Source organism: Uranotaenia lowii, chromosome 1 (assembly GCF_029784155.1).
Source record: "Uranotaenia lowii strain MFRU-FL chromosome 1, ASM2978415v1, whole genome shotgun sequence".
Classification (NCBI taxonomy): domain Eukaryota; kingdom Metazoa; phylum Arthropoda; class Insecta; order Diptera; family Culicidae; genus Uranotaenia; species Uranotaenia lowii.
In genome coordinates, this window is record NC_073691.1 from 134,186,553 (window position 1) to 134,202,134 (window position 15,582).

Consider the following 15,582-nt stretch of genomic DNA (forward strand, 5'->3'; position numbering starts at 1 on the left):
TAATTAATCGCGATGCTTACTCGGCTGGACAACCAGAGGTGATTTTTTTTTTCTAATTTGAGAAATGGTATAGTTGTTGTTTTTGTGCAGAACACGGAATCAGGAAACGGTAGGTGAGCACGAGGAATTAGAAGGAAAGTGGTTAACAGAGAGCTAGCCGTCCGTATGCTAGAGATGTTTATTTGCATGCTAACACGAATCTTTTCTGCTGGACTTGGACGATTCGTCGCATGAGTTGCTGCAAAGCGTCGAAGCTTTCACGCGACTTTCCCGAATCAATTCACTAGGCACCCATTCGAGCGAAATGTAAAGTAAAGTGGAGGGACAATTTTCGAATTAAGAGATTAGATCTCGGATAAGGAAAAGTCTCAAGTTGTTATTACCATGATTTTCTTTAATTTCCCAGTTCTTTCAATAAATAAATAAATAATAAGTTTATCGACAGCGTTGGTTCAGTGAAAGCGGAAGCATATTTTTACAACAGTTTCCAGTTGGGTTCCAGTCCGGGGCTTTGGCTTGGACTCGGCCGCGATTCGCTGCTCCCCATCAAGCCAGCTGGATGGAACTCCGAATAAATACTAAAGGCTACGTACTTAAAACAGTTCTTCGGGGCGAGTAGAATCTCCGGTCTCGTGTTTGGATTACACCTTTTGGTCGGTCTCTTCATCTCTGGTCAGAGGTTGGATCAGGTCGGGCTATCGGGATGGGGTTTACGATTCTTCTTCGGTACATTTTTTTTGGATTTTGGATTACCATTTTTTGGGGGTGGGGAATTGTTGGGTTACGAGGGGACGGGGAATCAGCGCAACTCAGACTCTTTTTTTACTTTTGGCTACGGCTTAGAGGTAGTAGTAGTAGACTTTCTATCGGCGCTATTGACTTTGGCTTTCGGTCCCCTGACCGGTGGATGTTCCACCTAGTTTCGGGACTTGGGTGTGTTTGTGATTTTTGTGTGTGTATGTGTTTTTGGGGAATGGAGGGGGATTTGGGGGAGGAATGTTTTGTATGAGTGGGACATTAATGTTCCGGCAGCCGATCCCTAGTAGAATTTGGCCGTTTGCACCGCTGGGTACAGGAAGTCCTGTCGCTTGATTTTGCCACCGGGGAAGTGAAGGCGATCGTTCGAGCTGGCTGCTGGATTGCTGGCTACGGCCGCTCCCGAGTTGCTGCTGCTTCCGATGTTGACTGACTTGTCGGCGGCCTGGTTTGTGTCGACGACGGCATTCACGTTGCTAGCGGCTCCCAGACCACCTTCGGCGGCGTGCAGGGCCGAAGCTCCGTCGTGATGGCCGAGATGAGCGCCCATTCCCATCGGGTACATTTCGTGTCCGGGGAAGCCATGGTGGAAGTCCATGCTGTACGGCATCATGAAGGGCTCCTGATGATCGAAGTACGACGGGGCGTAACTGCAGAAAGTAGAATGGAAAGAAATGAAATTAACTTTATCAAGCTTTTTCTTAGTTAATAATAAATATAGTCCATTAATCTTTATTATGGATCCAAAATGGTCCAAAATTGTCAAAATTATACGAGGGTTGTATGCGACAGAGAAGACGAAACGAACCGAGATTTTCACAGCTGTTAAAAAACAGTTGAGCTAGAGCAGCATTATTTTAATAGTGATATGATCTGTGACGTCATTGATAATCAATATTTTCTTCGCGTCAGTTTCGGCCGTTTCGACATTTAACGCTCCAAATGCTGTTTGGCAGTTTAGACCACCTAACTTAATTCGCCTTGGTCATCCTTATGGGTCGATTCACGATGACGTAATTCCCTTTTGTAATGACAGTTCGCACGTCCTGTTTACAAAATTTTACGAAGAGGAATTGGGGTGCGCAGAAATTTGTTTGTGTAGCTGCACGATCAAGAAATGTAACTCAAAACTCGGTTTGTGGAAAGGAGAAAAAATGGCATTTTGTGAACTAAATTAAGCACATTTATTCTATCTCAACGGGAATGAAAAGAAAATTTTCAAAATTCAAAAAAAAGTTCGATTATGGAAATGTTTCAACACCTTTTTCATCGCATTTTTTCTGGATCGATCTACTTTGCAATAAATATTCAGTAAGTAAGAGAATAAATAGTAAGAGGACGAATGACCAAAATGGTTAAAATCCTCTATAAATGAAAAAAAAAGAATAGAATATTCTGTAGCAGTGCTTCTAAAAAAAACCAAACAAATGTGTGCAAATATTCGGAATCGACTGTCCGGAAGCTTCTTGAGTAATTTTGACCCGCAAATGTAAACTAATGTATTTACTTACATGTGCGATGATATGCTATTCAAGGAAAGCAGGTTCCAATTTAGAAAACGGGAATGAACAGAAAGTTGAAAATTCTCAAAGTATCCGAAAAGGAGGTTTGATTGTTGAAATGTTTCCACATTTCTTTCCAAACCGTTTTTTCATAATTTTTTTCTGGACCGACCCATTCTGCAATGAAAATTCTTTGGCAGCGCTAAATCTAAGTTTCTTCGAATGTGCGGCACCAAATTTCCGGCAGCTTCTTGGGTAATTTCGACCGGAAGCGGGAAACAAACGCACATATATAGGGGAAAACTGTACAAGACGCACCAGTTAAGCATTATCGCTATTTACAGCAATACCAATCATCTTAGAACCAAAAAGTATACGTATACGTATTCAGGGATCAGAATAACGTATTATCATTAAGAAAGGAAATAATAGAACCATAATACTGTCTCAAGATTTCTAAAATATTCACCACTCAGTGAAAATATGTAACATCAAAAAAAAAATCAATAACAAAAATTGATAATTATTCTTGCAATGACTAAATTTGAACCAGTTAATAGTCATCTTTGCAAAATCAAGAATTTATGCAATAGAACGTTATGGATTTCAAGCTCAAATTTATAAAATAAATTTTAAAAATTGCATAAATATTAAAATTGAGTAGACAAGCAGGAGTTATTATATGATGGACTGATTCATATGTTTAAGTCTGTGGCATTCAACTTCTAATTATTTTAAAATTGAAAATTCAAAACATTAACATTGAAATTGAAAATTCAAAACATTAAGGCATCCTGTATTCTGATTTCGATTGGGACAATGGCATTGAAATCAGGCAACACACAATATGTACGGGAGAGTGGGGAATCATGGGCCACTTTTTTTCGTTGTTCCATAACTTCTTTATTATAAAAGATAAAATGAAAATAAAAAATGGTATGGTTTTCTACATTTTCAAGGTATCATAAGGTATTTTTTTTAAATTTTAATAATTTATTTTCACCTAATTCTGACTGTTTGAAAAAAAGCAATATTTCTTGGATTTTGAAAAATGGTTGAGAATCGTGGGTCACCAAATCCAAATTGACCAAATTACAAGTAAAGTTTATGAGTTGACCCAAAACTGTGATTTCCTAATTCAGTTCGTTATTTTAAAGCAATTTCAGATGATGAAATAAAAAAGCGAGCTGTGTATGACGGCAAAGAATTCAAAAACTAGCTCGCGAACGTTTTGGCTAATTTCCTATATAAGATGGACAAAATATTTTTCATAACTGTTCATTTGGCATAAGAAAACTTTACAGGTAGGAAAAACGTATTTTAAGTTCTGAATGTGTATAAAAACATAAAAATATAGGTGATTCAAGATGTGTGGCCCACGATTCCCCAAAAGCTATGATTTGCATATTGGTTGCGTTTGTGTGACTTATTGATGTTTCATCAAAAATTCCTTTTCCACGTGAAAGATCATGACAAAACTAAGATCATAAGCGTATGAGCATATTTTTGTTATGCACTTTTGGTTCCCCATCGATGAACTTAGCGGGTGTTTTTTCAATTATGCAAGTAAATTTTTCTAACTTTCTTTTGCTTGATAAATTAAAGAAGCATATGATGCGTATTTCAGTCAACAACGTATAGGAATATATGCTCACGCAAAGCGACGACGATGACAGTTGGTTTGAGATTTTTATCTTAACAAACATCTGAGATATTAAAAGTGGCCCACGTTTCCCCATGGCCCATGATACCCCACTCTCCCCTACTATAATGAAAATGTCATTAAAATTTCATTACACTTTTCAAATGGTTTCAATTCGTCAACACTATTCTGGTGCAATTGAAACGGATTTAAGAGTTAAAGAAAACACATTACAATTCTTTACTAGATGCAAACACGGTTGTAATGAAATACAAAATCAATTCTTGATTTGGTTTATTTTAAATTGTGATTCAAAATAAAAGCTTTTTTAACAAGAGTAGCAACAAAAGAAGAAAAATCTATCCTCCTTTTTTAATCGATTGTCTTTTAATTACGCAAAGTCACGAAAGTTTTGTTTGTTTTTCTCTTGGTGTTGATGTTGCATTATTTGCAAACTTCATATCTTTACCTAATGCAATGTAGCCAAACGTACTAGTTGCTAAATATATATCAATTTTTTTTGAGTGCATTGCTTTGAAATTCACTAAAGACAAACAAGTGTTGATTAAAATGTAAAAAAGTCAATTAAAGTAGAAAATACTGTTATTGAGGTGAAGTTAAATTTAATTAGTCATGGAATAGATAGAATCTGAAGTTAGAACAAAACACACAAAATTATTTGCCAGGGGTTAATTATTTTTTTTAAATTTTTAATGCTGCTTAAATAATAAATTTTTAATGCTGATAATCATTTTGAAATACAAATCATTGAATAAAAACTAAAATATATGTGACAATCGTTCGTCAACTAGGTGAATCATTGATCACGATTAAAAACAGCGCTCTGGCATATTTTAAGAAATTTATTGAACTCTGCAGTGCAGTCAAAGAGCATTTCAGCTAAGACGATAATCTACAAAGATGATTTTGTTCGATTTTTTATGTCCGTTTTCATTTTTTTTGAACTGGCAACTCTAATACTTTCAGGGTGCATTAACTAACCTTAAATCCCTCGAGAAAACGTGAAGAATCATCCAAGAGATATTGTTATTGATTTTCAGTATCAAGACATTTTTATGGCGCTTCCCAAAAGCCTAGATAAAAAACTTCCGAATGATTTCTAATGCGCCAAATTGAAAATGGAAATACTTATTTCAACCTTTATTTTTTACCGATTTGTACAAAATGTATTATCTTGAAAACTTTTTATAAAATCTTGAAATTTAAAAAAAAAAAACATGGAACAATATTCAACCACAATTATTAATTTATAAGTTTTTCAAAGTCAAAAAAAACTGAGAAAACACGCTTTAAACAATTTTTGTAAATATGCTTTAAAAAGATTTAAAAAATTTTACTCAGTTCATGAGCATGCAATAGACTGCTGCAAGATTTGTATGGTAATTTCAAATTCTCAAATTTTTACAGCTCTTATAATCTTTTTTGATTTTTTATGCTGCCAGAAATAGCAGTAAAAATTTTGGAAACGATCCATTCAGTCCTGAATTAGCGCAACGAGTTTTAATTTTGAATGGAAATTTGTATGGGAAAATAAAATTTTTCATTCAAAAATCGCCAGAGATGTACTAAAAGTTAAAAAAAATCAAGTTTCGATTATTTTTTTTTCTGATTCTTGCAGTACAATTCATGTGAACAACATGTGAACAAATGTAATTACATTTCATTTCAGATTTTTTTAAAGTTTTTGCTTTTTTGTCGGCTTATTTGAAAGCTGTGTAACCAAAGGATGGAAATAAAAAATCTCATAAAACTGCATTGCATTTCCAGAGAATTTATTGATTTATATTACCATTGCAAAAACATTTCATGAAATAATTTAATCGAATACTTTTCAATGGATTCAGATTATTTATTTTAAATGGTTATAATTTTTTTCATGAAATTCTTAGTTGCTAATCATGTTAGCAAAAAATTAAACTTAAGAATAGTCAAAACCAAAAATCAAAGACCAATTTCATTTCTAGCTTATTTGAATTTTCTGGATGATTTAATGTGCGAAAATTTCTTCTTCCATACAAAATTGAAACGCGTTGCGCTAAGTCAAGAATCAACCAAATCATCTCATTTTTTTCAACGATGCTTGGTGACCCAAAAGGCATCGAAAAACATATGGGAGCAAATAGTCATTTTTTGCTTAAATTAATTGCTTTGCTCAAGCTTAAAGCACACATATCTTTATATTTTTTTTTCATGAGCTTGACAACAGGATTTTTAGAGAAGTGGTGAAAAAATCGTACTTTGCACTCAATTAATTGTCAAAGTTGTTTTATTAACAATTGAAAATTTTAAAAATAATACAAGAGTTATGGTATAAGGTAATCAAAACTATAAGTTTGTAGCAATCGGTAAAGAAACAACCTCATACCAAGAACTAAAAGGTTACAAATCAGAAGCATATAAAGTTTGATTACAAAAAATTCTTTATTTGTATTAAACATGTAGGTATGAGGTCCTATGAAATGATGAAAACGTTGTTCGGTGTCTTTTCTAGAAGAAAGGGAAAAAATCGGAAACTTTCAAAATTTGCAACCTTATAGAGAAGGCTATCCGAAACACGAAAAAAAATCATCGGGTTGTATAAAACAACTTTTTTAACATTCGCGTTGCAGGTTTTTCATTTTTCTTTCGCTTATCACTTAAAAACTTCAATTTATCCTTTTTAAGCATATATGTGTTAACTCCAATCATTTTGATTAAAAATAGATAAGTTTTTTTGGGTAAATCTTCATATCAAAATTAGATTGCATAACTGCTTTTTAAGGAGTTTGCACTCATTTAAAAAAAAGGAGTATAAAAAGAATTGAATTTTCTCTTAAAATTTCTTCAAGTTGGAAATAATTAACTTTTTCCACAATATCTGCTTCATATTGAAGGTTTTGTCTCAAATTGTACCTTCTCAATGCTCAGAAACAGCTCTTAGCACTGAAACACCTTTTCGGCAATCGCTAAATGGTCTTAATTTTTGTTGGCGTATTATTTTTGCAGATACCTACGTTTTCTTTGAGCACGAGAAATGAAAAGCGTTTTTAAATGCTTCTTAGGTAATACCTCGAACTTAGCAAAAATTAAATCTGTAATACTTAAAAAAAATTAAACCCAACTTTTTTTCAAATTCGAAATCCGGATATATATTTATAGGTATTTATAAGGGTGATTTGTCAATCGTTTTTCTTTGCCATTTTTTAAATTTTTCCGAAAACAATACTGATTCAAATTATCTGGAATGTTTACTGATGAAATACGGCTTTAAAAGATTTTTTGCTGCAAAAAAATATCGGATCAGACAACAACGCTCAATCTTCTCTAGCCTCATTTTTGCACATCGAATAATTCTCTACCTGGTCGCATAAGATAAACGCCTGATAAGATGTGATATTTTATTGATTACATGCAACTGATAAAAACTCGAATTGTTTTTAACATTGACATGTTTTATCTGCAGAAGAAATGGTGAGCTACCTAATTACTAATGATTTTTCATTATTTAACTTTAATTCAAAGGCACTCGAAAGGTTGTTTTTTGGAAAAAAAAATTGAAAAAATATTTGATGTCCTTTTTAATAACAAAACCATTGCATATTTCATTTAGCGGTGTTGAAAAGCCAAGTATTGTTCGTTGCATTAAAATGCATCAGTGCATATTTTTCTCATAGTTTTATTTCTTGCCAATTTTAAGAAATTGAGATTTTTTGATAAATTTCATACATTTGCCAGTATTTCCATAGTTATTTTTCGGGGCCTTTTACCAATACGTTGAAAGAGAGCTGAATGGCCTAACTTGTACATTTCAAATACCATGTGTTTGTATAGAAATTCGTGCAACTTGCTTCTGTACAATATCAAAGTAGCTCTAAGCTTTAAACTAAGCATTCCAGATTGCTCGGTTTTATCCGAGCTAGTACGATTTTTCAAAGGAAAAAGTAGGAAAAGCCGATTCATACCCCAGTTCCTCGGGGCTGCAGATTTGACTCAATAAAAAAATATTTTTATATGATTATTTTCCATTTTTTTATACTTGAATTTTTATGGTCTAATTTAAATTTTGGTCTGATTTGCTCTGATATTGCCCGGTTTTTTAAGTTGAAAATTTTGTAATCTAATGCCTTTTGTTAGGTATTGCATTTTGTTAGGTATTGCAAGGACTACTACGGACTACATTTTCATCAGATTAGTTTAGAAGTCCTTCATCCCATCTGAGCGAAGTATTGTTTGGCGCTTGTAATCCAGAAAAAAATCAGAACTTCGTCAAACTGAATTACATTGTATGATAAAGATTTCAGCTGTTGTTGGGGAGCATTTCAATGTCATGTGAAAGTTTCATGAAGATTGATGAGATGCTACAGAAGTTACATTCATAACAAATAATCCCACTTTCACGAAAAGCAAATTCTCAATTAACTTTTTGAAAAGATTTTTTTTTATATAAAACGGAAATCCTTAGCACAAATCAGTCATACGATCCGAAATTTTGGGCTTTGTTGAGCGCGTTCACAAGCTTGAAATTAACATTTATTATGGGAAAATCATATCTTCCAAGTGAGACAAAAGCAACTAATTTATAAAATGTCTTTTTTTAAAGAGTATACTTTTTTTAAAACTCCACTCACTCTTCCTTTCAAAATAGTTTAAGTGTTGCAGAACCTTTCGACTCGTTTCAAAGATTGTCAATGAATTTAAATTTCATGTTTCATGGACATATGTGTAAAGATTAAAAAAAGCTCATAACTGGATAAATAAGGTTATAGAACACTCCACTAAGATGGCTTCGGTCAGATCCAACGGCCTAAGTTATTGATGAAAATCTGGATTTTCATGTTCCTCCCGGAAAAAATGTCTCAAAACCCATATAATCTGATCTGGACAAAATTTGGCATGAGATCTTGTAATAGGCCTAGGATCAATTTAAGCATGCAGTGCAAAACTTTCTGAAAAGTCGGGTCATTTGGGGTCGGGTCGGGTCATTCCAAATTATTCGGTAGGAAAAATTTCTCGTAAGATAGGAAAAACATTAACAAAAAATGGAAAATCCAATCGGAACATTTCGTCTCTTTACTTGAAGTGAACGAGAAATTCCAAAATTATGTTTAACCAAATGAAAAAGTACCGAAATGAAGAATTAAAAGAATCATTTGTAAGATTATCACTTGGGAGTTGAAAAGTACCGTAAACTAGGGAAACTTTGATCATCGTGATAACTTTAATCAAAATGAAATTTTTGCAGATAACCATCATTAACTAAGTCTGGAGTTAAAATATCTGAAAACTGTTTGCTACGTTTTGAAGCCTGTAAATTGAGTTCTAAATAGGCTACTTTAATAGGTTAGCTTAAAAGTTTAAAAATTTCTGTTTTTTCGTAGACTCACAAACAAACACCTTTCCTGATAAAATTATAGCATTTAGAAGCAAGTGGGTTGTTTTATATGAAATTTTAACTATTTTCCTTTGTTTAGGTATAGTTTTAGAGATATTTTTATGGTCATTCTACGATAATTTTTTGATATTTAGAAAAAAAACTGAACTTTTCTATGAGAAAGCCTGTTTAAAACAAATGGCTAAAAGCCCTATCAAATGGCTAAGTTTGAATAAAAAAAGAACATAGCAACAGTAGAAGGACCTGGGGAACCGCATGAAGGTAAAATTTCATGTGTTATTTGGCCAAAGACTATTGAGAAATGTTATAATTTTTGCCCCTAAATGTATGCAGCAACATTGTCCATCTTTTGAGTACCGTAAACTGGGAGAGATTTGATCACCGGGGTAACTTTGACCAACAATAAATTTTTGCATATTATCATCAATAACTCAGTCTATGGTTTGAATTTTTGAAAACTGTTTTTTGCATTTAAAAGCCTTGGACAAATGGATACGAACCCTATCAAATGATTAACTATGAAGAAAAAATGAAAATGGAAATAGTGGAAGAGCCTACAGGATTGTGTGAAGGTAAAATTTCATTTGTATTTTGTAGCTCAAACTATTTATCAATTAATTTAATTTTTGCCCCTAAATATAAGCACCAAAAAAATTCTTTTTTTCGATTATAAATGTTTTTAAAAGAAAACGCACAGAAGCAAGGTAAAATTTACAAACAAGCATTTGTAAATATTTTGAAGGTGTTTTGTATCCTTTATGATGAAAAAAAAAACTCGTAAAAACCGTCGAAACCAATGACCAATTGTTCCTCAATGCATCAGATTCAAAACAGAGACGTAATCGATTTTTAAATCAAATTTAATGGAGTCTAATAAATTTCTGCAACCATGTTTTACGTTCATAGGAGTCCAGTACTGGTTTTCAAAATATGAAACATGCCACATTCCCCTTAACAGAAAAAATAATTGAAAAATATTGAAATAGTGATCAATATTACCCCGGATTACGGTACCTATGTATATCTGTTTTTGAAAGAAAACGTTCAAAAATTCAATTGAGTCCCAACAAAAAAATACTGTTATTGATGTTTTAAGCCTTCTGTGCTAATTGGCATCAAAACAAAAATTTGGAAGTTGTTGGAATACGTTTAAATCATACTGATTAAAGTTACCCCGAAACATGAAATCTGGTTTTGTAACGAACATTTAGTTAAAGCCACTAATGTCGTTTGAATATTCTGCTATCAATAATCATGCTTTAAAAGTGCTTTGTACTCCTTACCTCAGTTAGTATTTTTAACATTTTTAATGTTACAAAAAAAACAACCCCTTCCAAAATATTCGAAATTGAATTAAGAAAGTGATCAATGTTCCCCCAGTTCACGTGTGGAAGTGAAACCTGTCAAAATGTCAATTTCCAACCAATTCAGCGAATTTCTAACGGGTTTCAATTAGCGGTCGTTAATTTTTGACTGATTTGGCGAATGACGCTTACATTTCAGCTATACAACTGCCTAAGGCTATGATCATTTAGCATCCGGGCACTTCATTTCGGCGATAGCTACATTACTAGAGATCGGTTATGCAAAACTTTAGCAGCGTTGTGTTGGTTATAAAAAGGACTATCTTATCTATTTTTGCCAAATTTTTAAGTTAGCGTTTGTTTGAGATATTTACGATGCAAAAAGACATGGTAAAAATAATTTTGCACAATTTTGCGCCTTTTGCGCATTTTGCGCTTCGAAAATTCTTCATTGTTGACTTGAAACTCATAAACTGTTAATTTTTTTCTGATTCATTTTTGAGCCAAATGGTTTAGAAATGAAAGGAGCCACTATAGGATTCACACGAAGTTCAAATTAAGCATCGGAATAGAACCCTTGATCTTAAATATGGTAAAAAGTATGTTGTTATTGGGGATAACTGATTTCAGACCCCTTAAATAATGAAATTAATCCATTTCCCGCAGTCAAAAAGTGTTGTCTGACTAGTAGACACCAAGTAAATAACTAATAGTGAGCAGTTCCTTAGATCGCAATCTGTGCAACCGGTTTTTACGCAATGTGACAGATATGTCCTGATGGACATAGAAATTTATATTAAAACCGGATTTAAGAGATCAAATTCTTCGAGATGCCTACTCGTGAAAAGGTTCCAACTAGAATCCAATTTCTTTTTTCCAGGTGAGTTTGTGTTAAATATCATGATTTTGCAAAGGTTTTGCTTCTGTGGTAAAAATAATAAATCAATACATGACTGGAAAAAGTGTGCAAAGATAAAAAAGAGATTTTATGAAAAAGTAGGAGTATTTCTTAAAATTATTGATACATAATTTTTTTTATATTTTTAGATTAAATGTAATATTAACACCTTCATTTCCTCCATACAAAGTTTTTCGATAAAATGAATAGTTTTCAAAATACACACGTTTGTAACTGCCCGGATACTAAATGATCATAGCCTTAGATGAACAAGCAAGCGTTCAAGTTAGGTGCCTATGATTGTTTTTAGAAAATGTTCAAAATTCAGGCTTCACATTTAGTTACGATTTTCTTAAAATGGATCCTGGAAAAACTTAGCAAAAAGCGAGTTTAACTTAGAAGGGTCATATTGGCTCATTTATTAATTTTGGGTAAAAATCGAAAATTACTAAACTAAGCTTGCCAGATTGCCCGGATTTATCCGGGTTTGCCCGGATATTTGATGCAAAATTTCGAGAAAGTCCGGTTCGGCCCGGTTGCCCGGATTTCGTGAAAAAAGTCCGGATATTGCCCGGATTTTTTCACAATTTTTACAAAGAAACCAAAAATAAATCAAAGTTTTTGAGTAAGTTTCAGCAAAATCGATTAACGGTATGGAAATTTGCTTCAAATAATTTCGCCGATTTATTTTATAAACCTTTAAATATTAAAGTGTTCCAATAACTTTTTGGAAGTCTGCAATTACAATAATAAAATATTAATTTCATTTTTTGCATTTTTTCTTTGCTTTTATGTATAATAACACCTAAATTTTGCCCGGTTTTTGGATTTGAAAAACTGAAATCCATGCCCGGATTTTGCCAGGTTTTTTTTGAAAAAAAGCCCGGAATTGCTAGGCCCGGATGGAAGTGGAAAAAATTCTGGCAACCTTATGCTAAACTAAGTTTCAGAAGTTTTCTGTTTTCTATGAGTTGTTTTCAGGAAAATTTTATCTAAAACTCTAATAGAAGTATAGTTATTTTTTTTGGAAATTCTTTAAAATTTGAACTTTTTATCCAATTGCACCCTGTTTGAATTGTCATGGATAAAATATTTGCTCCTCACCCTTGATTTATCTCATAACATCTCATACGCGACGGGAACGCTGCCGAATTTGGGTTATGGTTTTCCATTAGTGCACGGGGGATGCAGCTAAAATTTCACAAAAATTTTGACAGATCTTACAAGGTTTACTTGAGGAGGGAAAGAATAACTTTTCGCTACCATCGCTCATAAAACGTTAAAAAAAGTTGACAAATCAGAGTTCAACCACTGACCATACTGACTGAACACTCGATTTCGTTTGATGGATAATTTTTCCAACAGTACGCAATAACGATTCCAGAGTGCGCATCGATCGATTTGAAGAAATGCTATTCCAGTTAGAAAGTTCCACCCAACTTTCGAAAAAAAATTGGCAATTGAAACGATAAAATCGGGCTAAACAGGTACAATTTTCCTACAGAGCATTTGTATCGGAAAAATGGTAGGTTCGTCACCTACCGTCGGTATTGCGAACCTGCTAAATGTGACGAAAAAAATTAGCCAGAAAATGATCGCATTTTTGTTCTAAGTGTCCCGTCAGTATGATCAGTGGTTCAACTATTCGAACACGGACCCACTCTTAAAACATCGCCTTGTTAAATTTTTGTATTTTGTGTTACCAAGTGACTATGCAAATACGTCAAACAGATCTTGTAGTTTTCTAACAAAGAAATTTAAAATGATCTGCAAATCAGTTTGAAATGGGTTCCAATTTTAAAATTGGATAAGGAAAAAAACGTTTCAAGGTTCGAATTAAAACGTAGAAAATTGTAAATAAATAATGTTGCTTGGAAGGTTGGGATTTGGATTCTTTAGTTAGTTTTAGATAAATTCAACGTAAGCTTCTTCCAATACGATTATCGATGAAAGAAATTGATAAGATACCAGTAATTTTCAACATCAGCAAATATACTTACGAGACCGGTTCCATGAGCTTCTTCATGGTCATCATTGCTACGACAACTAGGGCAATTTTGGCGACCAAGAAAGCCTTAATCGCTAGCAGCTTGACACCGGCGATGGCGAGGGCGTACCAGCCGATTTGACTGAAAACCAGGAACGCCGGCACGAAGAAGCGGATGTGCTTACGTGTACGGGATCGTGCTCCTGGTTTGGAGGAAGACAGAAGATCGGGAAAAATGTGGGTTATTTGAAACAAATGCTGAAAGTTTAGTTAAACTTTACCATCGGCCTTTTTGAGCAGAGAAACTTCGATGTAGTTCGAGTAGTCGGCGGAGCGTTCGATGTTCAGAACCATTGGTCCCAGTGGGAACTTGAAGGCATTTCCGCTCAGGAAGTCGAGCGCCCGGGAAGAACGTCCTTCGACGGTAAGCGGAATTCGCTCAACGGGTTCGATGCTGAACACCCCAAAGTTGATCGATTTGCGTGCCTTAAGTTTGTGCACCACATCGCTAGCTAAATGTTTTACGCAGCTTGCGTTGTTTGCGCAGGACCAGCTCAAATCGTTCAGGACGTTGCTTTCTTCGGCTAGAACACACTGGGACGCAACCACGCCGATGATCAGGAACGAGACCACTTTTTTGAAATACATTTTGTTAACTAGATGTGTGTGAGTGTGGGTTAAGGTTAAAGGGATTTGGATTGAGATTCACGTGTTTCACACTTCGGCCACTACAGACTACTTTGGGAAACACTTTGGAGGCTCGCGCTCCCTTATCTAACTACTGCAGTCCTTGAACAGCCGATGGAAACTGTTCAGATGAGGATAGGTAACCACACACTTTTATCTGCTGCTCATTTGTAACACCACCTTCTTTTCCACTCTGTCGTCTTGTACGTTATCACTATACACTAAGAAGCAATAAAATGATAGATTTTTAGAAATTACAACGAGTTTTATCCATTTCACACTTGATGAGCACCGACATATCCCCACCCACCCCGAGTACGAAACACGAAACAAGGCTCCAAACAAATCGCAACGAAACAATGCATCGAAAAAAAATATTTGCGAAAACTGATAAGGCACCACCAGGCAAAACAAAGCCTTCGTCAAAGACCGAAAAACAGGAGGGAAAACTACGAGACGGACCTGTGGCGCAAAAAACAACAAACGTGAAAAATCACTCAAGCCCAAAACCCTTCGGTTTTGCAAAACAACAATAACAACAACACCCACCCGTCCACCCACAACCCGTTACACACGAAACCTTCCCCAAACTATGCGAGGATCAAGCGCTTTCAAATTGGATTAATTTGCCTGGCGGGGGCGGCGCGGCCAAACCAGATATCAGTGCAGCGGCTCCCTGGTGAAGATGGCACGCGAAGACGACGACGGCACAACTCAAACCTCCTCCAGACACCACCCTAGCTACCTCGACGAGCCAAACGCCAAGATGGACCGGCTGGAAAAGGCTTTTCCTTTCTGGCATTTCCACGAAGAAGAAGGCACACTCGCCAGCCGACGAGGCGAACGATTTTCCTTCCAATCAACAGTAACACACCAACATACCGCCGAAAGTGCCTTCGGAAAAGCTAACTCGCAAAAACGTGATAAGAGTTTAATAATCTGCAGGTAGGGGCCATGTCTTCGTATACCTATGTGTAGCAAGGCGGTAGCAATTTTGAATTTCTTGCTAGCTTGTTTGCTGCCTTTTTTTTTGGTGAAACACAATTTCCTGCATTGTTTACAGTTCAAGGCGAAATTCAAGGCTAATGATCTAAAGGAGGATTGGATTTTTTAATTACCAAAACCCCGAGTTTGTTTTTCTTCCAAGCTACTAGAAAATGATGCGGAAAAACTAGGTTAAATTTGTTTTTTGAGTCAGCTTAAAAAGAAAATTAAAAAACAATCACTTCAACAAATCATTCCATACAAATAACTAACCCTTTTTTATATTTCGCACGACTGAGTGCAAATTCTAATTGCAGGAAAATTGCTCAATATTTAAAAAGGTAAAAAAAACAGTACCATTGACTGGGGTTACTCTGACCAATGGAATAACTTTAATGCACATGATTTATTTCCAGACAATCATCAATAA

At 34.6% G+C, this 15,582-nt stretch overlaps 1 protein-coding gene across 1 annotated transcript; it reads right to left on the bottom strand.

Moving 5' to 3' along the window:
- Positions 1–373: 373 nt before the first annotated feature.
- Positions 374–14,408, bottom strand: LOC129740121 (uncharacterized). The gene is made up of 3 exons (XM_055731723.1): positions 13,763–14,408; positions 13,495–13,684; positions 374–1,406 (listed from the first exon to the last, which is right to left on the bottom strand). The coding sequence occupies exons 1-3, from the start codon at positions 14,127–14,129 to the stop codon at positions 1,040–1,042; spliced, it is 924 nt and encodes a 307-aa protein (XP_055587698.1). The 5' UTR covers positions 14,130–14,408; the 3' UTR covers positions 374–1,039.
- Positions 14,409–15,582: the final 1,174 nt, after the last annotated feature.